Here is a 27,141-nt window from a genome sequence, read left to right on the forward strand (position 1 = left end):
CCGTCAGTGGAAAAGAATCTCCTCATGAGACTTTGGCTACTGCAGTACCAGATGACCTCTTTTTGACAGTCATTACAGTATGGCAGAGGATAGATTATTCCTCAGAGCAGCACCAAACAAGATCTGAGCCTTTTGGTTTTGATCAGTCTTCATGACCAAAACCCCAGGAAAGCGGATGGATCTTGGCACAAGCCCCTTCCAGCAAAAATTGAATGTCACTTCCTCCAGAGTGACAGTATGTGCTTTACCGTCCAGTGTGGCTGCACCCAGCAGGCCAAACATTTACAAAGGTGTTGCGGGTACTTAAATATCCCCAAACCACTCGCCGGTATGCACAAATTACACCTCAAAGTGAGGCAGGCACTAACATCATTGTTATGCTTTTCAACGCATGTACCTTTTTTGTGCTCCACGAAATGAAGGAAATCAAGAGGGACAAAAATCGAAAAGGACAGTGAGGTTTTACCTGTGATAGCTTTACTGTAGGGAGCATTACTTCTTTCCAACCAATACTGTAAATTGAATTGCAGCCCATATGGTAAACTGATTACTGGGGTGATACTGGACCAATGGCTAGAGGCCTGACATAAAAGTGACATGGTGTCAAAGTCAGTCTTCCAGGAAAATTGTGTAATTTCAGGAAACAAAAGTCTCCCTTAAGCAACACTTGCCAGATTGTCGCATTGAAAATGAACTCACTGCATAGAAATTCTCCAAATACAAGTTCTATTATGATGTTCTGCCTAGAAGAAACTACCAGTCTGTATAAATTACTTGAACCCAAAGGCAGTTTTAAAACAAAAAAGTAAACTCAATTGGAATTAAAAAACACATTAATAAAAACCTTACAGAAAGAGAAGACTGCAAAAACAAGCAAATCTCAAAACAGCCAGGGCACCAGGAGAAGTCCTGTACCACGAGCTGTTGATAGATGAAAAGAACAGAAACCAGACTTGGACTGTTGGTGATGCCCTCATACAAGGCAGGCCATTAAACAAGGAGAAAAGATTTGAACTGGAAGCCTTTTCAAAGTTTTTAAATTGACAATCTTTTGGAGAAGTGTTTTTCTGTTCCTTCCTATAGCTTATGCTTCCAAAGCACACTGAAAAGAAGGATGAGCGAAAATAAGAGAGCTTCTATACCATCTTTGTTGCTGCATGTACTACTTTGAAAGTCTAATTAAAGACAGTACTTAGCTTGAATATTTTCACCTACAAGATTGAGATTTAGACCAAACATGCCTAGATTTATAGCGTTATCCTACTTTATCTTAAGGTTATGTTGAACTTAAACAAAACATGTCCATTTAAAGGGACCGGTCCGGTACCTTGCTGTGGCTTTGAAAAAACAATTGAACTATTCCATGTACCTGGGATGATAAAATTGCAGTCTAATACTACTGCAATACATCCATTCTTCCTTTGGAATGTGTGGTCATGAACGGGCCTGTGTGCAAACTTTTGTAAAACTATTATAATTCCCGAATTTTGTGAACTTTTCTCCATTTCACTTGGGGAGAAATTTGACCTCGACTACCAATATTTTGCTCAGGGACCTAGCTTAAGCCATAGCATACAGCAGTCCTCTGAGATATACACATTACTCCATCACATTATGAACAATTTAACATGTTCTCAAGGGTCTACTCCTTAATGCTCTGGGTCACGTAGTACACACAACTCAATACTGTTGATAATATAATATGGAACTCTACATTAGGCCATGTTCCTCACTGAGCAGAAAAAAGCTGCTTCCATCACACTGTTGTGGAGGAATACAATGCAGCTTTTTTAAACCCTTAAAGTGGCAGAATTCACAAATGTAAAATTCGGGAATATTAGTGTTACTTCGTTTATTTTTTCTTCTTTTCAAAGAGTAATTAATTTAGACAAATTTACTTTACTAATGACTGCTTTGGCTATAGTTGCCCTTTGTTAAAAGTCTTGCATACACAGAAATGGACAGTGGACCGACTTGACAAAAGGCACCAAACTCAGAAATTGTACCAAACAGTATATTTAACAAGAACCAAAAATACTCCTGTGTGCAAAACCACAACGGCGCCTTCTGTCCAAAGGAACCTAACCCAATTAACAGGGTAAATGAAACAAATTAATTTGTATCGTGGTTGCACCACTTCAATTAGATATGGTCAAATAATCCATATTAAATCCATCAGATAATTAAATGTCCTTCTTTATTTGTTCATTTGTAATCTTCTTTCTTTTAAACAGAGCACAGCCAACGCGTTTCGTTCTCACAAGAGAACTTCTTCAGAGCATGATTAATATTCACAAAGTAGTGGATGTAAATTTCTATGACTATGTAGTCACGGTCCGATACGACCTACACGTCCAATGATTGTGATTCGACTTATAGCTTGACAATGGTGTTAGTACCGATCTAGGGTAACTAATGGTATTTTTCAATGGTATGGTGATATGATAGTCACCCGAAAGTTGTTTAGAACCATAGTTGCGACAGGAACATCACCACCGCACCTGTCGTAGGTACATTGTACTGTCTGTCGATCTTCCCGGCATGCAGAATCCCGCTATTTCAAAACATTATACAAACTAGAAGTCGAATCACAATCATTGGACGTGTAGGTCGTATCGGACCGGGACTACATAGTCATAGAAATTTACATCCACTACTTCGTGAATATTAATCATGCCCTGAAGAAGTTCTCTTGTGAGAACGAAACGCGTTGGCTGTGCTCTGTTTAAAAGAAATTACAAATGAACAAATAAAGAAGGACATTTAATTATCTGATGGATTTAATATGGATTATTTGACCAGATCTAATTGAAGTGGTGCAACCACGATACAAATTCCTTTGTTAAAAGTCTTCTTACCAAAGTCCCAATAAGACCTAAATAGTTGGTCATCCCTGATAAAACGTTTTTGTTTTGGGCAATATAAACAATTTATTTCATTCTGTCGACTCCCTTAGAGACATACTGGTATCACAAAAGGCCTATAAACTACTCACTGTTGTAGCAACCCACTGTGCCTCCACCCCATCTGTTCCCAAGTGCATCTACACCATCAATCGCTCCTGCATACAGGATAAGAAAAACACTACATGACCAATGTGCGTGGGAAGGCACAGGGAGAGAAAAGGTAATGGGGCACATAACAGGAAGACTGAGTGAAACAGACAGCAGGAAGAACGCGGAGCCAAAGACATGGGAAACTGGATGGTTAGAAACAAAAACAGGAAAACACCAGGGCATAGGAAAACATGATGAGACAAACAAAGGTACATAGGCAGACAAGAGCACAAAGGGGAAACAGCAGTGAGAAACAAACAGGGGACATGGTAAGACAGACAACGGACAGCCGCTTGCAGAGTTTTCAGGAGGGAGGTAAAAGCATGGGTGATATTGAGATATGGGGGTGATGAGTGCAAATAAAGGTAGAAATTGGGAGATACAGAGAAACAAGGGCACAGAAAAACTGAGATGACGTTGGTCAGTAGAAATAGAAAGATGGGGAAGCAGGGACACAGTGCAGCATCAACGAAAGGAAGGAAAGACGGCACAGAGAGAGAGAGATACAAGTTGTGCTTTTGGTCACAGACGACTCATGCAAGCCCCCAAAAGTCTACAATGCTATGAGGTCTCACCAAAGGCAAAATGTGCTAAACAAATACCAAGTAACAACCTCATTTCTGATGTGTATTAATCATTGTTCTTTACAGAACAAAGAAATAATACATATTTGCATAACTAAAGCGCACAATGGAATCCCAAAAATCATAATTTTCAGGAGACTAAGCTGCTACGACCTATCTGGCTATATTGACCGTCAGAAATTACACTAGGCACAACCCACACATTTGACATGTGTCTATAGATGGTCTTTGCTTTCCACCTATAATGATAGATCCGAGTAAAAAAATAAAGAAACTAGTTTCAAACTAACTGCTTCGAAGTCCATATTCACAATTTTAGGGCAGGTACAGTTAACAGAACTCCTTAAACCTCAACACATTCCCAAGTAAAGAAGAAAGAATAGGACCGACATGACCAGTAACAATAGGACTATCGTCCATAGTTTGTTTCCACGTAATATCTTGATGTCTACCTGCACTCAGCATTCCAAAGCCAAGACCATAAATTAGGGCATGCAAATAGTAAAACAGAGATGTCAACCAATAAAATAAACATGTCCCCACTGGTAGGGACTGTAGGAGCGGATTTGACCTCAAGAACCTTATGTTTCATCTGACTCTGCATTGTGTGCACCTGGATAGTTCTGCATCATGACCGCTGACATGCCTCGGTAGCTTGGATGGTTGGGGTCATAGGCTTGGCTGTATGAATACCCGTGCATGTAGGGGATGTAGGACTGGTGCTGCGTGAGAGGTGAAGACACTGGAACGTGAACACTGGTCCGTGGCTCCTTTGCCAGCAAGCGGGGGTCTTCAGCTACTGACAGTTTAGAGTCCACACTAGTGCCCTCTTTCCCATCGTCCTTGGTGACTGCGTCTTTGCTCCTGCTCCTTTCCTCCTTCAATTTCCTGTCACGTTCCTCTTTCCACCTCTCATCCTCACCCTTTTGTGTGTCTGAGTACTTGGGATAAACGTACGTCCACATCCTTGGCTCAGGTTCCTACATTGAGAAATCAAAGTTTGTTAATTGAAAGGAGATGCAAGAAAAAGCTTTCAGCCACTTCCACAAAAATGTTTACTTGTCAGAGAGAAAAATAACTACATAATTTAAATTCATGGACAATAAAACATATTGCATATAATAGCTGAAGAAAAGCAAACCAAACATTGCTCAAAATGCAGGTCTGGTTCTTTTCTTCATGTATCTGGCATACTTCGTGCATGAATCTTGGCAAGTATAGTGTTCCCTGGGACACCAATGAGGAAACATGCAAACATAACATGTGGGAGAGTGGAGGGTTTCAGAGTTCACAGAGTGAATTGGTTGGATTTAGCAATGGTTAAAAATGTGAAAAATCACCAACCAGGGTTTCTACAATCAAATCAAAGGCTCGTCAAATCGCAGCTAGTTCTAAGCTGACGTCTGCCAGCACTCACCACCTTTCACCAAGAGACACTTTGCTGACCACTTGTTTAAAAGGCAAGGACGAGTGGTGCAAATGTCTTTCTGCTGGCAATGTTAGGCATATGCAGGAGGCAAAGGAGTTGGGGGGTGGTTTGTGGCAGTAGAAGAAATAGGTTTGCTGACATCGCCTGCTCCGTTTGTCTTGGTGGGGTGGGGTAAGGTGCAGGGGCTAGCTCAGGGGTCCTATTTGGGCGTTAGCATGAGGAGCTGCCTCTGCCATTGCTCTAGGAGAAAGGAGATTGTGCTCAGGAAAGGCTGTAAAGCCGCGCACTTGCGTAGTCGCGCGGTACGCCACTTGAGGCGCAAGAATCGGAGGTGCAGCACCCCAAGAAGCAATCAAAAGCCTAACCAATCCAGATTAAACAACTCAGTTTACAAAACAAGATTGTGTGGGATCTTTCGTTTCAGCTAGACTATTTAGAACTCTCACTACAAGAACAGAATAAACGTAAATATAGATGAAAACTGGAACATAGTGGAGGAAGGGTGTGCATGAGCATATCATAAGCTTAAAAAGGATAAAATCTAGAGCCTATGCCACTCTGTACTAAAATAAAATATTAACTGGCTAGCAGGTTGTTTTGGTGAGATATGAATCATCAGGGTTTGAGAAAGCGCAGATTTTAGCACTTATTCCAATGAAATAAGTGTGGCAAAAATAGCGCACAACAAACAAAAGTAGAAGCGTAGAAGCCGCTGTACCTACAACTTCTCAAAACATTATTGCATTTCTTGCTATGAATAACTGCTCTTTGATTTTACCCCTGTGCCCACCTTTACCCAGAAACATTTTCAGGTTGGTTGAGGAAGGCTCAGCCCCTTCCATGTTACTTCATAAAGCATGGACACTGTCTGAAAATTGCCTCTTCCTTCACACAGATCAGAGGCCCACATAAACCAAAGAAGGCTTTGAAAATGTTATAGCTATTCTAATTAAAGGCTCTACACATTTCTTTCAGAAGAACCCCACTGGCAGCCATGATCACTAAAAGCACAGTTCACAGTTTCCCACCTGGATGCATAAGTAGCTCAGCAAGGACAATCATTTTCTTTGACTTCTGAAGCTCTTGGTTCTAGATTTATAAAGGTCGAAGGACTACAGATCCAGCATACAGCGAAAGAAGGTGCCCTGGATGAATTACTCAATGGAACTGAGTAAATTAAGAACTCTGGGATACAAATGTGGTAGCACACTTTCCTCTGATCTGTTGCAAGTTTGTGCAAGAAACAAGATTGTTTTTTTCTCAAATTGTCCCAAAATATTTTACAGGTGCTGCTCACACAGGCAAGAGTACAAGTTTACCCAACTGGCCCATAGCAGCAGCACTCTTGTGGTGCACCTGTGGTTCAGAGGAGCAGCTTACTCCCTAACCCAAACTCTAACTTGTATTCAAATATTAGAGAGCATCAATGAGAGACCAGTGCTTAAATTCTACTAGTACAGTAGCTGCATGTGCTTATTTAAATGATCATAGTGTGAGTCAACAAATGGACCTTTGTGGAACTACATTTTTTTTTATCTACCAGAAAATCTTAAGTCTGTGTCATCATACCCTAGGATATCTGTTTCAAGTTCACTATGAAATCTTGACTACATTGTCGTGTAGTGAGTGACCTACCTCACTCATTGGGAAAAACAGACTTTATAATATATAAACCTGTTCTATTTGACCTCCAGCTGCCAAATGGACCAATATTAGACTTACTTTTATTTGGTCAACTTTCATCAGGAACATGGAGTCAGCGAGTAGAACACCTTGAATGCAATCTTTTCGAAGTAGGTTCTGGCGAAGAGACCTCTACAATTACTATACACGGCTGGAGTAAAAAGGCAGGAGCCCAGAAGTTTTACTCACTGTTCATACTGGTTTCTTTACATTCTGCATTCAGAGAACTGGAAGAGAATTATATGGTGCACTGAGGTGACACTCGCAGCTGTCCTTTACAGAAGCTGTACAAAGGGCACTATTGGCGTGGACATCTAGATGCAGGAACACATTTCCCGGTGTCATGTCTGCGTTTGTAAGATGTGTTTTTTTTTTCCCACCGTGGCCCTTCCAAGAAACCTGTCAGTCATTCAGTATCATTGAGAAACTGAAAGGGGCACGATGGAAAAAAGAAAATGAAATGTTTAAGTGTACATTATTTTTGTTTAAGAGTGCATTATTTTTGCTTATTCACTATGATGTATTCGTCCCTTTTTTTAAAATGGGATAGATAGGAGGTTGATTTTTATTACAGGCTCGCGTGTAAACTTGGAAGATATGCAACACGATTAGGCATGGACTTAAATGTACCATGTTAGATTTATTGGAAGTATCGGCCCGTTACCATGGCCACGACTTTGCAGAGATTAACAATATTAAGGATTGTCACGAGGCGAGCGGGGACACCGGACTGCATGGGGCGGACTGGTGGGAGGTGCCAGAGGTCACGGACAGTGTTATTTATGATTTGCAGGAAGACGACTGGAGAGTGACAGCCCCGGAAGAAACATCCTCAGACGTCTTCCCCTTTAACTGGGATCAGTTCCCTGGTGCGCACGCCCACAACTATGACGTGGTCGACGAACATCCAATAAGACCGGAGGCAGACAGACCCGTGGTGTGTGGCTACACCGGAGCGGAAGTAGGAGATCGAAGGAGAACGGAGCCGAGCGAGACTACAGCAACGGAGAGGTCGGAGACGAGAGAGGCTACTGCGACGGAGAGGTCGGAGACGGGAGAGACTACGTCGAAGGAGAAGTCGGAGAAGGGAGGAATCCGCACCCACGTTTCGCCGAGCCGCTCCCACGGAGGAGCGTGGCTGACCCAGGTGCGTGAACGTTTCACGGGCTGGGTCGGGAGGAGGGAGAAGGTTGAAAAAGAACCTAAATGCCTCTCGCCGCCGCACTTGTAAATACTTCAAGCACTTGAACCTTTCTGCCCCCCCCTTCACTTGCACTACCTTTTCTGAGCACCCCGGTCGTTTAAAGAGGTTAGGAGATTAACACGAGAGCACCGGAGTGTACCCTTCACGTCCTGGGCCCTGGTCTGTCCTTAGCATAACCACCCTACTGATCAGAGTCTTTGTTGGTTTTGTCTCCCCTATATCGGTGAGGTCGGCACCGGGAGTCCTCTGACGTCCACCACCGGGACCCGTCCTTTGGCCAATCCACGCCTAGACGAACTGGAAAGCCGACCCCTTGGGGAAGAGACGCCAGAACCTGGATAGAAAGCACAGAATCGTACTTCCACAAATAAAACCCTCTCTAACTAGACGCCGTGTCCTGAGTCGTCTGTCCGAACCGTCCACAAGGATACTTCCCGTGTAAACTGTCAGTCCTATTTCTATTATCATGCTCCTACAACGCCATGACGCACGCCTGGTAGAGGAGTTACTTTACGGAGTGGCGAGCGTTCTTCGGATGCTTTTTCGCGGCGGGCGACTAATAGAGAGCCGGAGAAGTGATCGATTTCACTACATACTCGAGAATAAGTACGTTTTGCGATGTTGAGCGCGGATGCGTCATGCGCGCACCTTCTTTGAGTATGGATTGGATGGGGGTATTTATTTAAACTTTATGTGTTACCACAATATAGGCTGAGCATGATCCTCGAGTATATGGCGCTATGAGGTAACAAAGAGGGTGAATTATTATATACTGACTGAAGGAGCCCCATCATTTGTCAAGGGAGGTAGGCGCAATAGATGGCGAGATTCATCCGGTTTTAGTACATTTTGACTAAGAGAAAAGGCGCTTGCGCTTATAAGAGGTGTGCATATTGTTTTTTCAGGTGTACCGCAACCTGAGAGCCTAGAAAATTAGGCGTTGCTGCATATTGCGAATTATTGGCTGTTGTGACAGTCTGAGAGATGTAAGTTTGAGAGGTTTAAGTTTTTCACACAGGGCATTTTTTGATTACGGGTATATGGTTTCTATTTTTCTTCTTGATATCACTCCTTTGGTGGGGTTGAGTGGTTAGTGCCTTTCGTTTTTTCACTAGGTGGATGTAGTGAAAGCATTTTCGAATAGATCTCTTCTTTATAAGTGGTTAGTTGGAGCGACACAGGTCTGTTGGTGATTGTTACGGGCTCTGAGGGCAGTCACTATTCTTAACCAGCTTGTTCCTTACACAACAGAGGTCTGATGTAATATTGTTCTTTTTCAGTTTTTGTACAGTAATGTATTAACCCTGTCCTGAGGAGGCCTAAGAAGTATTAAGGCTGAAACGTGGTCACGTAGACACTTCTTATGGAGGAGTCGTTGGAAATATAGTGATTGTTTGGAATTGTATGATGGTACACTAGAATGACCTGTACTAGTTGACTGACCTTAAGTGTACCACTCGGACTACCTCTTAGTGGTCCTTCCAGATTTGTAAGGACACTAGTGAGAACAATTTTCTTAGGGTTATTGTGTTATACATTGATGTCCCTTTTTGGTTTATGTATAGAATGTTGTGATTTATGTCATGTTTGTGTGTGTATATATATATTTTTCTCTTCTAGATTAGGTGCTATTATATATGTAGGTTATAAATATGTTTTGATACAATTCATCAAGAATAATAATTGTAGAGAGGGTAATTAAATGTGCTCTACTCAAAAACGTTTTTGTATGTATTTCTTTATACCATTTGTGATTGTATAAAACTACGTCCCTTACCCAAGTATAAAAAGGGTTATTTGGGTATACCCCTGTTGATTTTGACCCATAAGTGTAGGTAGGTGGCATGGAAAATGATCAGCCATGTCAAATGCAATTTTTCCAAACTTCCTGTAACACATGACATTTTTGTTTTTAATGAAATTATGTATTCTAAATTGTAACATGCAACACTCTTAGGAATTGCTTGTCACACCATAATTTTAATGGAATGTTTTATGAGGGCCCTTTCGGAGCCTATGACATTTTGTAAACTGAGGTAATAATCGCCCTATAAAATGCACTATTTGACCGATTTAAATTGAAAATGTCAAGAAAAACCCTCTAAAAGCCATGTAGCGGAAGTTCGGTTTCCTTTGCAGACATTCTGGACAGGTATTATGCACCAACACTTTCAAAGATCACCAACCTGAAAGGCTTCACAACTGATTTCTGAAGGAGGAGTGAGATTTTTCTGAGAAAACATCTCACTCAAAACATACACTTGCTGTATGTCTTCGCTCACGGAGCCTTGGTTGCAGTGCACACTGTCGCACAGAGATGAAATAATTAGAGAGAACATTGGTGCCAAGTGATTTACACAGACCAGCGACGTCATGTGGCACATTGTTTACAGTGTATAAAGAATATCGGAGGACTACAGCAGTCGTCCGAAATCTCGGATGATCTAGCAAAGTGGGAGCTGGCCCAGCCAAAGTGGGAAGGGCAGAGGAGACGAATTCAGGGGTAAGTAGCACTCCCTGTTTTAAACTGTCAAACCACTTACCTTTCCAGCACAGTGGAGTCAACAGCAAGCAAAGGATCTGAAATGTTTAAAACTGGAAAAGGGGGATGGGGTGTGTTAGACTACAGTAGTCCAGAAGTAGTGGCAAAAGCCATATACGGTTATTTCTGTTTTCCTCCAACATTGTTCACACACTTGTGTAATAAACTAGCATGTAACTCCCAATTAAGCATTTTAGCCCAAAAGTAAGATTAAAAATATGACTATCCTATCTGTTGCCGTTCCATACATATACAACATTACAAAGAGCATCCCTTCAATCTGGACAAACTGAACAGTGAACAAACTCACTACTAACCAATCACAACCAAACACTGACAGCCACTCAACGTGATAGAATGCCCAGGTCTGCACTTAAGGACACCCGGCTTCAGAATGTATTACAGTGTCACAACAATGGTGGTCAATGCCATAATAAGGCACCTGTCATAACAGTTTCTAGCAATTTATTATTAACTGATCCAATTATCCCAACACCCAATAACCAGCCAGGTCCGGGCTAGCATGACGGTCCCATAACCAGTCAGATGGGAAGCATAAAACCATACAGGACTTTAAACAAAAGGTCAAACCCTCTGTCTTGCAAACAATATGGTAGCAGACTGAAAACTAAAACTGATTAAGAATTTCCATAATTCATCAAGCCGTCTAAGGAAGTGGGTTACGTGTAGGGGGATTGCTTTCCCACAATTATATCAGAAATAGGAAAGGCTGGGAGAGGATGAAACATCCTCTAGTAAGTACCCCGTTAGCCCAGCTGTCATTGGGTAGCATCAACATGGAATGGAAAAGTCAATCTGAAAGAGGAAAAAAAAAATGGACAGCCATGGTTTGCAACAACAAGAGTTAATTCTTCTCAATCCCAGGACATCAAAAAATGAAAAATATTTATCTAGCTGAGGGAGGGGTGGGGAGGTATCATTACACTCATACTGCGTGAGTCTCTGAAAGTGTGAGAAAGATATATTAACCTGCAAGATACAAACCTGTCGTTCAGGGTAGTTTCATGACATCTTCGTAGTGGATTATGATTGGAACCAACAGCTAAGACCATGAAAATGAACTGGGTGCAGAAGAATAGAAGGATTTGGGCACAGTGATGAATGGGCAAGGGAGGGCGGGAGGGGGATTAATAAAGATAGGATAGAAGAAATAAAAACGAAAACTTACCTGTCTATACCAAGGGACAGGATCCAAGCCAGGGGGCCTACTACATTCAGAACCTATTTTCGATTCTGATGCCTCTTTGCCTAAATGGCTACTGTTTTCTCCAAGTTTTACCTTGAGCCCCTCTGCTTGCTGGCTCTGGATTTTTGTGGAGTCCTCTAGTTTAGGAATAATCACAGACTTAGGTGTGTCGGTGCTGCCGGATTCTTTGGCCTTACTAGTCCCAGATTTTACCAGGTCTGTAAGACTAGGCGCTTTAGTTAGTGTTGGAGGCACAGAAACCTTATGCTTCCACTCTTCCTTCAAGGTTGCCTCTCTTTCCCTAACACCCACTTCAGTTTTTTTCTCCATTGCACGTGGCTGCTGCTGCTGTTGATGCTGCTGCTGCTGCTGTTGTTGCTGCTGCTGTTGTTGTTGTTGCTGTTGTTGTTGTTGCTGCTGCTGCTGCTGTTGTTGTTGTTGCTGCTGTTGCTGCTGATGCTGATGATGTTGCTGATGTTCAAAGTTCCTTTGCTTCTGATGCTCCTCATATTGCTGCCTGTAGGCTGGGTTGGTGCTCAGTAAATGAGCATGGTACCCTTGATCACTATAGCCATAAGGAGGTACGTAGGCATATTGGTTATAATAGAGGGACTGCATGTACATATTAGGGCGTTGTTGGATCACAGACTGCTGTTGAGTGGCAGTGCTTGGGTCTGGCTTTTTCTCTTCAGTGGCTTCTGTTTTGATTTTGATGTCTGGGAGTTCCTGCTCCTCATCCTTTTTTACCTTTAGGGACTGATTCTCCACTTGAGGACTAGGATTTACTGTTCCAGGACTCACCTGTGCATAGTTTGGAGAGTAATATGCTTCAAAACCCTGATAGTACGGTGATTCTTTGCTCTGTGGTTGGGGGGGAAAGAGGGCCTTCTTAGCAGATTCTTTAACTAATTGATCAGTGTCTTTTATTTTAACATTTTCTGATTTGCCCTCCCCATCTTCTCCAGCATCTGAAATATCAGAGTAAGCTGGACTGTTGGTTTTCACTGAGCTAGCTTCTGCCCCATTCTGTGTTACAACATGTAATGGTGTCATAGGGGGTGCAGGGCTTGGGTTTTCCATTCTACTTGTGACTCCAATGGACGGACTAGGAGCATTGTCTGTAAAGCTGTAGATTTTGTCTGCCTCAGCTTTAATGCTTGCCATTCGACTCTGGTGTGGGTCAGAAGAACCATTGAGAAGGCCATCACCTTTTGTACTAGAGTCACTGGTAGATTCTCTATAGGGGCTCTTGCCTTCTTCTATTCTGCCCCCTTTACTCGCAGGTGAGGGGCTTTCAGTTTCCCGGGAATCTTTTTTCTTCTTGTCTTTCTTTTTCTTATCCTTGATTGGGGTTAGAGCAGGACTGACAGAAGGATCTCCCATTACAGTGGGTTTTGGCTGAATGGGCTTTAACTGGGGGCTTGTGGGTAGTGCTTGAACCAAGGTGGTAGTCAATCCTGTGGATGAGCCCGGGCTAGATGCACTAAAGGTTGTTGCCTGAATGGTGTACATTTGTTGAGAGGCAATGGCTGGGGCAATAGGACGGGCAGACTTCACATTTTTTGAAGAAACTTTCTCAGTCTTGGCGGCACCACCTGCATTTTTTAGCATATCCTTGTCCACCAATCTTTTTTCCAATGTCTCAAAGCCATCATTGCTAGTGTCATCAGTAACTGATGGGCAATCCTCAGAGCCATCATTAGAAAGGGCACCCAAATCTGTATCTCCCTCTATGCCGACTTTTTTCTTAAGAGCCTTAGTGTTGAACTTGCTTGTGGGAGAGGGACTATGTGGTTCGATTAATCGTCCTTTTGGTGTGGTGGATCGGGCTGGAGAAAGTGAGTCCATTTGGGAAACTGAAGCACCATTGCAGCTACCAATTTCTACTTGAAGAGTGGGTTCCTCACCATACTCACTATCACCATCCACATCTGGCTTACAGTCATCGTCAGTATGAGCGTGAGCCTGGTGATATTTGAGTCCATTGATGTGCTTGTACTTTTTGCTACAGTTTGGGTGTGGACAGTCTATAAGGATTGGTGAGGGACAATTACGGTCTAAAACCACAGGTTCCACCTTGATAGCTGAAACCGCCAAAGGTATGGATGCAGAGCTCACAGAGTTCGTGCGAACACGCTTAGTGCCTTTGGAGTCCTCAGAGCTGGAGTTTAGCTCCATATCAGACAGTGGCTTCGTTTTTCTTTTGTTTGCAGAGGAGGGGCTGGCTTTGACATCTTCAGGGGCCGGTGTTGTGCTGGTGGGAGCAGTGCGATGCTCTGTTGTGTTCTGGCTCCCCCGACGCCCCTTGCTGTTTGCCCCTGCACGGGTCTTGCTACTGCTGTTACTGCTGCTTCCCTTGCTGTCTGTGGGAGTAGGAGCTTCATTGACTGGAGTGTTGTTGTTTGGGCGCATCCGCTTGCCCCTGCCGCGACCATTCCGCATCTCCAGGTCACTGCTGGGAGAATCACAGAACCTAGAGTCAACGAGAGAAGAAAAGCATGGACCGCTTGCATTCTCAAACAGTTGTTAATTATTATAAAGGACAAAATATGCATTTAATTCATTATATACGTCCACCAAAACGCCTTAAAAGCTTTGATAAGGAAGCTTTAAAGAATATATTTAACAGATGCACAGAAAAGCTACTGCATATACAACCCCCACATTCCAGTAGGATGTAGTAATAAGTTGATTACCTAAGGGGAAGTTGTTGAACAAGGTCAACTAAGTACACTGGGCACCATGATAATGGACTGGAGGTAGGAGGCTTTTCAGTTGTTAATGAAGTCTGTTGAACGTTCCCCATTGGTAAATGGAATACAGAATGCTGCGAAAATATGGGCCACAAAGCTAACCTAATGCATTTTCAACTGAATGCAATATGGCGAATCTTTTAAGTAATCTCACTGTTTTACCACACAATGACTGAAGAACCATTGTGTCAGTCTCATCATCTCTTATTTTCATCTTTCACTGTAGTCCCAACATTATTTAACTGGGGATGTTCCATTAATGAACAATACTTTTCTGAAAGAAATGTTTCCTTTCACCGAAGGTCTGGTTGTTATTAGTGTTAAAAGTAGGAAATAATTTCAACTGTGCGTTTTGTGGCAAAACTTCAAATTTTGCAAAGTTTTGCAAACTCAGAAATTAAGACAAAAAAATAATGCAAATTGTTTGCCAAATATTTTTCTTACAAGACATACTTAACAAGGTAACTCCTTCTAAAAGTGATTTTCCGGAGACTTATTTTCTGCAGAACCTAATTTTGCAGACATGCATTGCAATTTAAATGTCAATTCATTCATAAACATTTTCAGAGGAAATCTTTCACAGCTTTGAGAAAATCTAATTGTTACACACTTGAGATATTTGCATCACTGTATCACAAGCCTCTTATTTTCATGAAAGTATACAAGTTAATACTATTTTGGGCCGCTTTTCATCAATGCACATCTACACGCTTCCTGCAAAATCAAATTTATGATGTGGTCATTACCATGCATTACCTTTACTAAGCATCCATTACAACAAATATGCCCTTACCACACATATGCTTTTACCACGTATATGTCTATTAGGGCAAGGGCGTTTTTAGGATTTAGGTTGGGTAAGTGCATTTAGGTGGCAAGGGTATTTTTAGGGTGGGTAGGGGTCTTTGGGTAGCATGGGTATTTTTAGGATTCACAATGGGTACAGCTATATAAGTGGCAAGGGTATTTTTCGGGTTTAGGAAGGGTAGGGGTGTTTGGGTGGCAAGGGTATTTTCAGAGTGGATAAGGGTATTTCGGTGGCAAGAATATTTTTAGGGTTTGGGGCTCAACTTAAAGGATTGGGGTCAATAAGGTAAGACTTTATACTTAACTGCAAAATACTTAAATTTTTGTTGTTATGGCATGTTTAGTAATGGCATGCGTAGTTCAGTCATACACCCCAGAAACGCGGTTTGTGCCCCTTATTTGGGATTTTGCACTAATTAACAATTTCAAATGTTATACTAGCCTACTTCTATGATTTTCCTAACTATTTTTCATCATAGCTCCTCTTCATGGAGAACGATTTTTGACGCCACCAATACTTTTTTCTAACTGCAGCCATTCAACGTATCAAATGGCTGCAACCAAGAACGTCGCCGGCAAAAACCAATGCAGAAGATAGCTGAACACAATGACAAATACTGAGAGCAGCTTCTTTTTTTTTTTTAAACAAAGTTTTATATAGCACGAACTTGACCCGAGTTGGGTATCAGAGCACTTTATATAGCACCAGTTGTGTTACATGAGGACATTCATTTTTGCTAGGCACGGGGAGATTTAGTGATTTGCCCAGAATCACAGGATGTTCAGCGTCATTGCAGATACTCGAACTCGGTTCCCCAGATTCAAGGTCGACTGCCCTAGCCGTTAGGCCAACTCCTCTCCCCAGCAGTGAATACTTAAAACACTGACATAGATCAACAAGATAATAAGATAATGCATTAAGTTGACCGTGAAATCATGGATTAGAAATCTTGTCACGCCTTATAAGAAAACAAACAAATTTGAATAATAGCTTTCTGACAAAATTTGACTTAATACTAAAATGAGGTTCACAGTGACAAAATACTGAGCTACAGTAATTAGTCTGACATAAGGAAATTAAAACCTGGTTTGAGGATTAAAATAGTATAACTAGCTCAAAATCGATAAAAAAAAAAAAGGTTTTCGTTTTCTAAAAGCAAAATTATACGAAATCAAAAAACCTGATATAAAAAGGCACTTTTCTGGGCCATGGAAGACTCTTATGTTGACTGCTGCAATCGTTTTTTAGGTCTCGCCTGAGCCAGCGCATGCGCTGCACTGGCAAGACTTTTAGTTACTGGGCTTCAAAAAGCCGACCACAGCTTTTTGTGAGGCATAGAGCGCGCGGTTACGTGCACAAGTGCGCGCGCCTCGCTGCGCCTCTGTTTTGCTTGCGCTTCCAATGGTCCCTGCTTCCCTCCCAGTCCCTCATCCTGGTCCTCGTGTTAATGGAACATTTTTACAGGAGTCTGCTGGCTTGAAAGAGCTGCTGTGCCACTTGAATCCCTTTTCATGCTTTGCGTGTATTTTTGTTTGCATATTTTAATTTATCCTTCTAACATGGCCACCTACAATATTGGAAATGCTCACATGCTTCGCAACATATGCTTCATGAAGCATCGCTTCGTTGTGACACATGCATATCTTGGAATGGATGGTGGTAAATGCAAAACCAACTTCAAGAATGCTAGCCAGGCAAAGCGATGCCCCTTGATGCATGCACACTTGTGCAAGCAGCAAAAAATCATTTGCAAAGCCAATAGCTCAGCCAAGACCCATTTGCTTTGCCAGTGCTTGTGACTGTTTAGACATCCTTTTGTGTTTAAACTGTGAATTTAGGTGTGTTACGCATCTGCCGAACTACCTGGTATGAAAATATTTATTGAGAATTGCTGCTATCTCATAGTAGGACGGGAGGATGAGATGATTCAGTGCTCAAGCGTGGAAAACGTAAACCTGATCGGAGGCAAGCATTTTGAAGCCACACAATTTTTGGAAAGGTCTTCAGGCAGTTAACGAATTTGGGGAGCATTGGACATTCTGTTCTTTTCACCGTATGCCTGGCTTAAGAAGTCGTGCTTGTTAATGCACCGGCCACATGTGCTTAATTGGGGGGTTTCCCCTCCTCTTGTTCTTTTTAAATCATTCTTGTCATCTTAATGCCACACAGGTGCCCTCAATGGATTCCATCAATACTTCTCTGGACTATTGGTCAAGCTGGAGACAATGCTCTTCGGCAGAAGGGCAGTAAATATATTGTGCTCCAATTCAGCAGAACTGATGGGGTCAAAGTAAGGAACACTATCTCAAGCCTTGAAGAAAAGGGAGTGATGGGTGCAGTGACTGCAAGAACCAATGAGACTGAATTAGTTTATGTGCCAGTGGTATTGCAGCTGGAGGAGAAATCAGTAGACTGAATGGCCCTGCCAGCATTTGCTCTTCCATCACTGTCTATTCATAGACCAACTTTCAAGTAGCGTGAACTTTTCAGAGAGGACTTTCACATAAGAATAAGTCATGTCGGTTTTAATTTGAGGCTGATTGTACAGCGAAAGGAGAAAGGACTTTGGATTTTCAAACCACTGTGATTCTTTTGTTCTTATATAGGGATATAAAACCAACTTTATTCCATTTTAGAGTTAGTGTGTGCAGAACCAAGCTTGCAGACCATTGGTTTATGATTCGTCATCTCACTTTTCAGACCCTTTATTAACAGTCATTTTGTGGATGTAGTAAGAAACGTAGAATTTAAAGTTCCATCAGAAACCGCTCCCCTGCCAGTCTCCTGCCATTCCTCAAGGAACCTGCAAGTTTTCTTTTGCCATTGCTCAGTCTTGCCTCTGTGGGATTTTTTCTAAATTGTTGAACTGTTTTTGTTTATTCACCAATTTTACTTGGAATTAGTTTGTTGCCACTGAACTGAAGCCCAAACACCAAAGCTAGCTGCCCACAATGCACCACTCCTCTATCTGGCTAACGCTTTGAGAAAGATGACTCCATCCATATTCCCTTTCACCCTTTTCCTATGACCTGGTTCCTCATTTACATGTCATCAGTAAACTGTTCGACTTTACGGTTATCTTAAGCTTTATACCACTAACAAACATCCCATTCTTCTTTTTAATCTCATATCATGTCTTCTAAGTATCGCAGATCAGCTGAAAATAACGTAACCAACTGTATTGTTTATTTTTACCCTTTGCATTTAATTGTCTCGCACTCCCCTCCCTCACTGCGTTTTCTCCAGAGAACGCATGCTTTAATTCATAACCTTATGCTCATATTCGTGTGGTATAAACCATTCACCTTTTTGTAGACTACTACTCCTTGTCAACCCTTTTTACGATCATTACTCACTCTTATCTTATGGTAACCTGATGTAATTTACTATTCTGATCATCCCCTGATAGAACCTTTTGGGATCGGAAGGTGTTTGTGTAAAGGGACCAGCTAAAATTAGTTTTGTTAGTTTAAACAAAACATTATAACACAGTACTTCATAATTACAGCGACTGGGTATATATTTAATTTATCTTTAAGTAGTGCTCTCATAAAGAATTTCACCCACCTGTCATTTTCAGAAGACAGAGTGCTTCAATGTCAGTTAAACATGTTTAAAAAATAATAATTTTATATAACAAGTTGCATCCCCTTACGATCGTGGTTAAAACCTACATTGCACTGGCATACAAATTGCACAAGAATTCCCAGATAGAAACAAGCATTGGCATAGCCATAGGTCTCGTCTTTGGGACCTTATAAGTGTTTAGTTATCCAGCACAATCTCCTTGGTGCAACAACATCAAGTGTTGCATGGCTAAACACTCATAAGGTCCCAAAGGCGAGACCGATTGGCTATGCCAATGCTTGTTTATTCTGTCCATTGTAATTTTTAGACTGTTACCAATGACAAAAGGGCATAGATGGTGAGGCAGGAGAACACCATGGAGCATAAAGTAAAAATAAATGTCAATCTTTGCGTGAGAAACATGAATATAAAGGGAAAGAAACCATCAAGGAAGAGATGTGGCGCAGCGGTCAGGGCGGCTGACTCCCGAACCAGGGGGTTCACAGTTTGATCCCCGGCGGCAGATCAGCCCAGCACCGTGTGAGACTGAGCAATAGCTCGCTTAATCTTCCTGACGGCACCCAGCGCCTTGAAACCCTTAATTGTTCGAGCTTTACAAATACTGGACATTTACATCAAGGGGACAACTGGATGTTTTTAAATTGCATACAGGCTTAGGAGTAAGGTATAGCTAGCATGAAAAGGTAGGGTAAGAGACTTGTCTAGCTCTTATGGGTGAGATATTTAGCTATTAACTGGACCTTCTTATTGTAACTCTGTTCTCCCCGTAGGTGGGAGTTGGGGTGTAAGTAGCTCTCTCCCTTCGGCATGAACCATCATGGCTGTCTCGTGGTTCAAACAGCAAACTGTTTCAGTAGAATCTGCATCTGAATTTTATGGCAAGGCGCAGAGGTCAACGGCCACAGAGATGGAACTTTTGTATATTAAACGTGCCAACATTCCAGAACATATATAAAACCTCAACACCAGCAGCAATCTTCTTTCTTCTGTTGTTGCTCATAGACCAACAAGTACTGTGAAGGATAGCTCTGAAGTTTATATTTGTTTACTATGATTGAATATTTTTGTATGGTTTAAGGATCTGGTCCTTTTGGTTTATTTTGGAGGATTACTCTTCACATTTATACATTTTTTTCCATATGATTGTACACGTTTATTTTTACAACCTTTTTGAAAATATATATGGGATTATTTAAGGATTTAAAAACATTTTAATATTTAAACTATAGCTAAATTGTACTTGCGAGAGTTCAGTCAGCCATGTTAGTCGTAGTTTATTTCAGATTTAGAGTCGGGTGACTGTTGTAGCGAGAGTGGGTAGTATCAAGAAGCTTATTTTTGCTCCAAGCTCTGACCGCGCTTGGATTCTGCGATCTGCCTGACTCTCAAGCAAAAAGCAGGCTCTGAGCCAGTTGAGGCTCCTCCGCTAAAGCGGAGGAGCGTCGCCCCACTGCTTTGCAGCAGTTAAAGAAAGGAAAAATGAAATTATAATAACACAAGGTCATCATTTTATTTTTTTCCTACTGCCAGGAGCTTTGCGGGCAGGGCTGTTCCGATGACAGAGCAGAAGGAAAGGAGTGGTACGAGCTGAGATTCTTCGACTATTAGAAATGCATTTGGGTTCTGCTTTGATGATGACACTTGGACAAACAGACTTTCTAATGATAGGTGAGAGAACAAAAAGTCGGCTGGTATAAGCCTATAGCACCCGACTGACTGACTGACCTGCTAAGCCCTAAAAGGATTTCTCCTATACAGTCATTAAAGGAGCCAGGAAGTCTTTGCTGAATGGAAGGAAGCATGGGCTCCATCACTGATGTGGAGGGTTACAAAATGTCAGTCAAATGTTAGACTTTGCCTCCACAGAGACATAGGTCAATTTAATGGTTTCAGCTGCTTTAGGTATTGTAGTCGTGAACAAGGAAACCTTCTCCGAAGCAGGGCAGGCACTACAAGGGTTGACCCTCAGGTGAAGGGTCCAGGTAAATCACATTGTGTGTCCAAATTTAGGCCAGTCTCAGTATAATTTGGTTGGCATCCACCTGTGTAGAGTAACAAAATGACTCAGAAATGAGGTCTCATCTGTGTTCAGCGTTGAGATGCGCTCTATAGATGAGGATGAGTTCAACAACTGGGAACGGCATCAAGATCCGACAGAACAAGAGCAGAAATCTTTATATAGAGGAAGATGTTTGTTTTTTTGCATAAAGATCTTTTGGAAAATGGATCCCGTACTGGTAACTTACCTTAGGCATCTCCCAGCAGCACTTATCTAGGAAAATGTTGACAACCTGCTCCCCGATTGCCTTCGGGTGCATGAAAGCACAAGAATCGCAAGCTGTGGTGTTGTGCTCAGATTGGCTACACCACATGCAGTTGTCATGTGGATCCAAAAGCTACATCTTATTGCATATCTGACCAGGTTTGAAATCTAAATGTTTTGGAGGAGACATTTGGCCTCTTCTGTCGAAATGTAGAGGAATTTAATTAATTAGAACTCAGAGCTCCGGACATGTGATAAGGTGTGGAAAAACCTAACCAGCTGATAGTGTGCTAAGGTAGTCGTGCCCGGAGGCGGAGTCATAAACGGAACCCCATGGAACGACCAGATGCAACTGGAGAGCCCGTACAGCTCACTTTGGAAGGATAATTTATATGATAAGGAATCTGCAGCAACATTCAATGCATCAAACAAAAAGGATTATGTTATTTACTCTGTCAGCATTGGTTCTTGGCATGTAGTGCTGTAGATTCACATGCTTTGCATAATCCTGCCATCTAGTGTTGGGTCCGGACGTTTGCAAGCTTTTTCTTCGGAGTAGTCTTTTCATTCACGAGGTAAGGTGGCGACTCCTCTTGGTAATAGTGCGTATGGACATCGACTCCACTGTTAGATTGTTTTCCCGCAAAAGTATGAGATCCCACTATAAGTGAGTGTAAGTAGAGATGTCCATTTAAGTGAAGCACAAGTTACTACTTGTGTAACGATATATCTGTAAGAGACATTAGTTAGTGATAGATTCCTTACCTTTGATTATCCCCAGGCGTCAGACTGGATCCGGAAAGTTTTGCTAGCAGTACCCCTGCGCGTCATTGGGGGCCTTGTGCGGCTCCGCGTCCGTCGCTGGCATCGTAAGCGCCAAGATGACATCACAGAGACTACTTAGGTGCCACCCATGCGCGCTGAAGTCAGTTCTGTACACGACTTTCCGTGCCAGGAACGCAGAGCCATGCAAGAAACTGACACTGGTGCCAAGAAAACTAGGGCCCTGAAAGGGATGACAACCCTAGAAATCAGTTCGCAGAACGGGGAGGATGGGTGGGTCGGTAAGGAATCTATCACTAACTAAGGTCTCTTACAGATACTTCATAACACAAGTAGTAACTTGTGCATCTGAAAGAGACACGTTAGTGATAGATTCCTTACCTTAGAATAGATACCCCAGCAATACCAACCCCGGTGGTGAGTCTGCAAATAGATTACACCAAAAAGTCATGGAGAACAGAACGGCCAAAGAAGCCGTCTCTCTGGACCCGACTGTCAAGGCAGTAATGCTTGGTAAACGTGTGCAGCGAGGCCCACATAGCTGCCTGACAAATGTCCTGCAAGGGGACGCAGGTCCCCAAGGCAGTAGAGGCCGCCGTCGCCCTGGTAGAATGGGCACGCAGCCCCACAGGAGGCTACTTCTTAGCCAATGAGTAACAGGCCTTGATGCAGAGAACGACCCACCGAGAGTTGGTCCATTTGTGCACAGCCCGACCTCTTTTGTGGCCCACGTAGCCAACAAAGAGCTGGTCATTCACCCGGAACTGTTGTGTGCGCTTCAGGTAGAACGAGAGCGCACGTTTTGGGTCCGGATAATGGAGCCTCTCTTCCTCTTTGGAAGGATGCGGAGGAGGAAAGAAGGTAGGAAAAGTGATGGTCTGCCCAATGTGGAAGGACATGACAACCTTTGGCAAGAAAGAAGGACGGGTCCTTAAAACCCCCTTGTCCGGATGAACAGAAAGGAAAGGAGGTTTAGAAGAAAGAGCCTGGAGCTCACTCACTCTTCTGGCAGAGGTGATAGCTACCAGGAAAGCAGCCTTGAGAGTGAGAAGACGCAAAGGACAGGTATGAAGGGGCTCTAAGGGAGCGCACATCAGACATGTCTAGACCAGGTTTAAGTCCCATCGAGGCATTATGAACAGCACAGGAGGAAACGTGTGCGTAATGCCTTTCAGGAAACGGTTATCAACCGGGGACTTAAAAAGAGAAGGCTGATCTGAAAGCCGTAAAAAGGCAGACATGGACGAAAGATAATCTTTGACAGTGCCCAGAGCAGAGCCCTGCTGGGCCAAAGAAAGAAGGAACAGAAGGACTTTGGAAAGAGGGGCAGAAAGGGGATCCACAGTCTTAGCTGTGCACCATGCCACAAACTTGTTCCATCTCTAGGCGTACACCGTTTTAGTGGAGGGACGCCTGGCTGCCAGAATGACATCACAGACTTCGGGAGGAAGATCAAAAGCTGTCCACTATCGCCGCTCAATCTCCACACATAGAAGTGGAGGCTGGACAGGTTCGGGTGGAGGTCCGTCCCCTGCTGCTGCGACAGAAGATCCTCCCTAAGAGGCAGTCGGATCTGGGGATCGATCTTCATGCTGAGTAGCTCCCGATAAAAGTATCTTCATGCCCAATCCGGAGCCACAAGGATGACTTGGGCCCGGTCACGCCGAATCTTCTTCAGTACTCTGGGCAGAAGTGGTATAGGCGGAAAGGCGTACAACAGACCGCAACTCCACTCGCGGCGAAAAGCATCGGCTAGCGAGCGCCGCCTTGGAAATTCCAACGCGCAGAACTGATGACAGTGCGTGTTCTCTTCGGTGGCGAATAGATCTAACCAAGGCTCTCCCCACTGCTGAAAGAGACCTCGCGACATGTCCGTGTTTAGACGCCATTCGTGATTCATCAAGCACCGACTGCGTTCGTTCACCCTGGCATTCAGAGAACCTGCCAGGTGTTGAACCTCCAAGGTAATGCCTTGATGTCCCAGCCTTGTCCAGAGGTACAGAGCCTCCTGACATAGGGTCCACGACCCCACCCCGTTTGTTGCAATACGACATGGCAGTGGTGTTGTCCGTGAACACCTGCACCACACTTCCCCGGACAGAGGGAAGGAATGCCTTCAGTGCAAGACGGATTGCCCGAAGCTCCAAAAGGTTGATATGGAGCTGGGCCTCCGCTGGAGACCAGAGGCCTCTGATCTCCGCCTCTCCCAAGTGGCCACCCCATGCCAGGAGGTACGCATCAGTCACCTCTATGTGCTCCAGTTGGAGAAGGGAGAGGGATCTGCCATTGACCCAATCGCGATTCGTGAGCCACCACTGCAATTGACGTGCAGTGCCCTCCGAGATCTGGACATGATCGGACAAGGTTGCCCAGATGCTGCGCCCTCTTGAACTTCAGGCCCCACTGCAGAGCCCGCATATGCCATCTGGCATGTTGCACTAGCAGGATGCAGGAGGCCATCAGGCCCAGGAGCCGGAGGGTCATCCTGACTGAAACCCGGGACAGAGGCTGAGAGATCCGAATCATAGCATGAATATATCGGACTCACTGCTCGGGAGGATAAACCAGAAACAGCGTTGAATCCAGAACCGCACCGATGAAAGGGAGCTTCTAAGAGGGACTCAGGTGCGACTTCGGCACGTTGATAGAGAACCCCAGCAAATGCAGGAGGTCGGCCGTAGTCTGAAGGTGGGTGACGACTGTCTGGGGGGAGCCCGCCTTCAACAACCAGTCGTCGAGGTAGGGGAAGACTGACACCCCTGACCTGCGCAGATGAGCTGCGACCACCGCCATCACTTTGGTGAACACACGAGGGGCACTGGTAAGGCCGAAGGAGAGCACAGCAAATTGAAAATGCTTGCGGCCTACCGCGAACAGCAGATAACGCCGGTGGGCCGGCAGGACGGGGATGTGAAAATATGTGTCCTGCAAGTCCAACGCTACCATCCAGTCTCCAGGGTCGAGGGCAGCCAAGACATGAGCCAGAGTCAACATCCCGAACTTCTCCTTCCGGAGGAAGCGATTGACGTACCTGAGTTCCAAGATAGGGCGCATGCCCCCTTTGTCCTTCTTGGGGACCAGAAAGTAGTGGGAATGATTCGGCGATTGTGCAGCAACTCGTTTGCCTGTGGTATCTATGAGTTTTGCCGCCTCCTATGGAGGTGGTGCATCAGCTGTGGTTTGTGAATTTGTTCTATTGCAAGCATCAGACACATCCAGTGAGTCTGGTGGAAGCTGGCCTCTAATACAAATTGGGTCATATAGTAGAGGTTTATACTTTTTGTCCACCTTGGGTGTAATGATACATGAACATGCAGGGTCTTTAGAAATATCGTCTGCATGTCGCATCATGCCATTTAACATTGGAAGTGACTGAGATGCTTTGTGTGTAGCCCCCGTTGTTTCAAATAAAAAGTCTTTCTCCATAGCATGTTTGTGTAGTGTGACCCCATGATATGCAGCTACTATAGTTAAAATCTCCTGATATGAGGTGTTTTCAGGAGGTGAGGGTTTTGCAGGATAAAGATCATGATCTGAGTCACCTGGAGGGTCTATATCATAACCCTGCCAGGGGTCTGGTGGTGCAACATACCAGTCATCATCCACAATATCTACGTCCGGGTCTGTGTGTGGGGAACCCTGAACTTCACTTTTTAGAAGATTGTACTGATGCAGCTTTTGTTATAATACATTAAGTCTCTGTATGTATTTTCCTTTGTTTTGGGTCAAGACTTTCCTGTATGGTATGTAAAATAGGCTCTGGGAGTATTGACAATAGAAACTCACATCGCTTGCTGTACCTTTTTTTAAATTGATTTATAAAAAAAAGATACAGCAGGCACTTGGTAAGTAGTCCTATTCATGTGGAGACTTCCTGTGGTCTCCAACAAGAAAGTACTGGAGGTAAATATTAGGGTGACCAACCGCCCGTAAATTTCACGGACTGCCCCTTATTTGGGCCTCTTGTCTGTTGTTCGTAAGGGTTTCTTCCACGGATGCCTTTTTCTCCATAATTTCAGACATTGGCGTGAGCTGCCCCCTGCAAGCCGCCTGTAACTCTCACTGCAGGGGTCAGCTCACGCTCCTGCTGTGATCTGTGGCCTGCAGCTGGCCTCACCTGGCACAGACTGCTATCAGGCCCATTATCATTCTGTATGTTGACCTAATTATCACGTACAGAATGATAATTGGCCTCTCTGCCCAGTGACAGCATTTCGGATCGGGTGTTTTTTTCCAGTGGGGGAGAGGCGGCATGCAAGATCTGAGAAGCCTTCAGCTTTGATCTTTTTCTTCACTTTTTTTTTTTATATGCAAACGCAGGTGTGTTTCACTCGCATACACTACAGATGCAGCGAGTGCAAGGTTCTCTCAACCTAAAATAAACTTATTTTGAATTGTGCTGGTTGTCTATTTACTTATGCACTATTGCGCGGATTCCTCAGAATTTTCGTCCTGAATTCTAACCTTTTGTCCTGAATTTTGACCCTTTGTCCTGAATTTTTGCACTCACTGTCCTGAATTTGCACCCATGCCAGTTGGTCGCCCTAGTAACCAATACCAACTGGGAGGTGCGGAGCACAGGCGTCTTTTTGAATCATACATTTGCATATTCAGTCTGATAGATGAAAACTGACTAAACATGAAAAATATGAAAAACGTAGTTAAGATCACATCTTCGGGAAAATAGTTTAGGACTTTTCGCTGCCAGGAGGGAGCAGGAAAAGACACATGCATTTTTAAAGAGGCACGGCAGACCAATTTCATTTTTCACTCAATATTTAGAGGGTCCAAGCACATTTCAAGAGCACATGCAATATTATACGCGACTATGAAAAACAGAACACTCCTAAATGAGTGTTTTTGGAAGCAGTTTGTGGCGCCATTGAAAACTGCGATTTGAGGGGTTGACTACTATTTCCATCTCTAAAGATTCTGCAAAATGCTGCTGCTGCTCACCTCGGGGGCGCCCAGTCGTGCCGTGTGCAGTCGAGGAGTGTACCGACATATGTCTTGTTCCTCCACGTCACGTTCACCACCAACATGCCTGAAAAACAAACGGAGAGAAATACTCAGTCAAAATCTGCAGATATTTATCACAGTCGGGCAAAGAACCTGAAGGAGTTTTAAAGCTACACTGAAATGTTGCGTCATCGTGTGCCGCTGAAATTTAGGAGTTTGGTTCGGTCATGGAATTACAGACAAGACCAGCATTTTACGAGTCAAGGCTTCTGGCGTGCATGT

General features: G+C 43.5%; 1 protein-coding gene across 8 annotated transcripts in view; it reads right to left on the minus strand.

Moving 5' to 3' along the window:
- Positions 1-27,141, minus strand: part of ZNF609 (zinc finger protein 609) — an 873,827-nt gene that overhangs the window by 113,166 nt on the left and 733,520 nt on the right. For 5 of the 8 annotated variants that reach the window (XM_085643980.1, XM_085643983.1, XM_085643982.1 and 2 more), the window contains 3 exons: positions 26,857-26,944; positions 11,688-14,178; positions 4,254-4,620 (listed from right to left, as the gene is read on the minus strand). In XM_085643980.1, coding sequence (XP_085500106.1) covers positions 4,254-4,620; positions 11,688-14,178; positions 26,857-26,944 — 2,946 coding nt within the window. The remainder of the gene's footprint in view (positions 1-4,253; positions 4,621-11,687; positions 14,179-26,856; positions 26,945-27,141) is intronic. The other 3 variants (XM_085643985.1, XM_085643984.1, XM_085643986.1) reach the window with 2 other exon arrangements.

This window comes from Triturus cristatus, chromosome 3_1 (assembly GCF_964204655.1).
Source record: "Triturus cristatus chromosome 3_1, aTriCri1.1, whole genome shotgun sequence".
In the NCBI taxonomy this organism is placed as follows: Eukaryota; Metazoa; Chordata; class Amphibia; order Caudata; family Salamandridae; genus Triturus; species Triturus cristatus.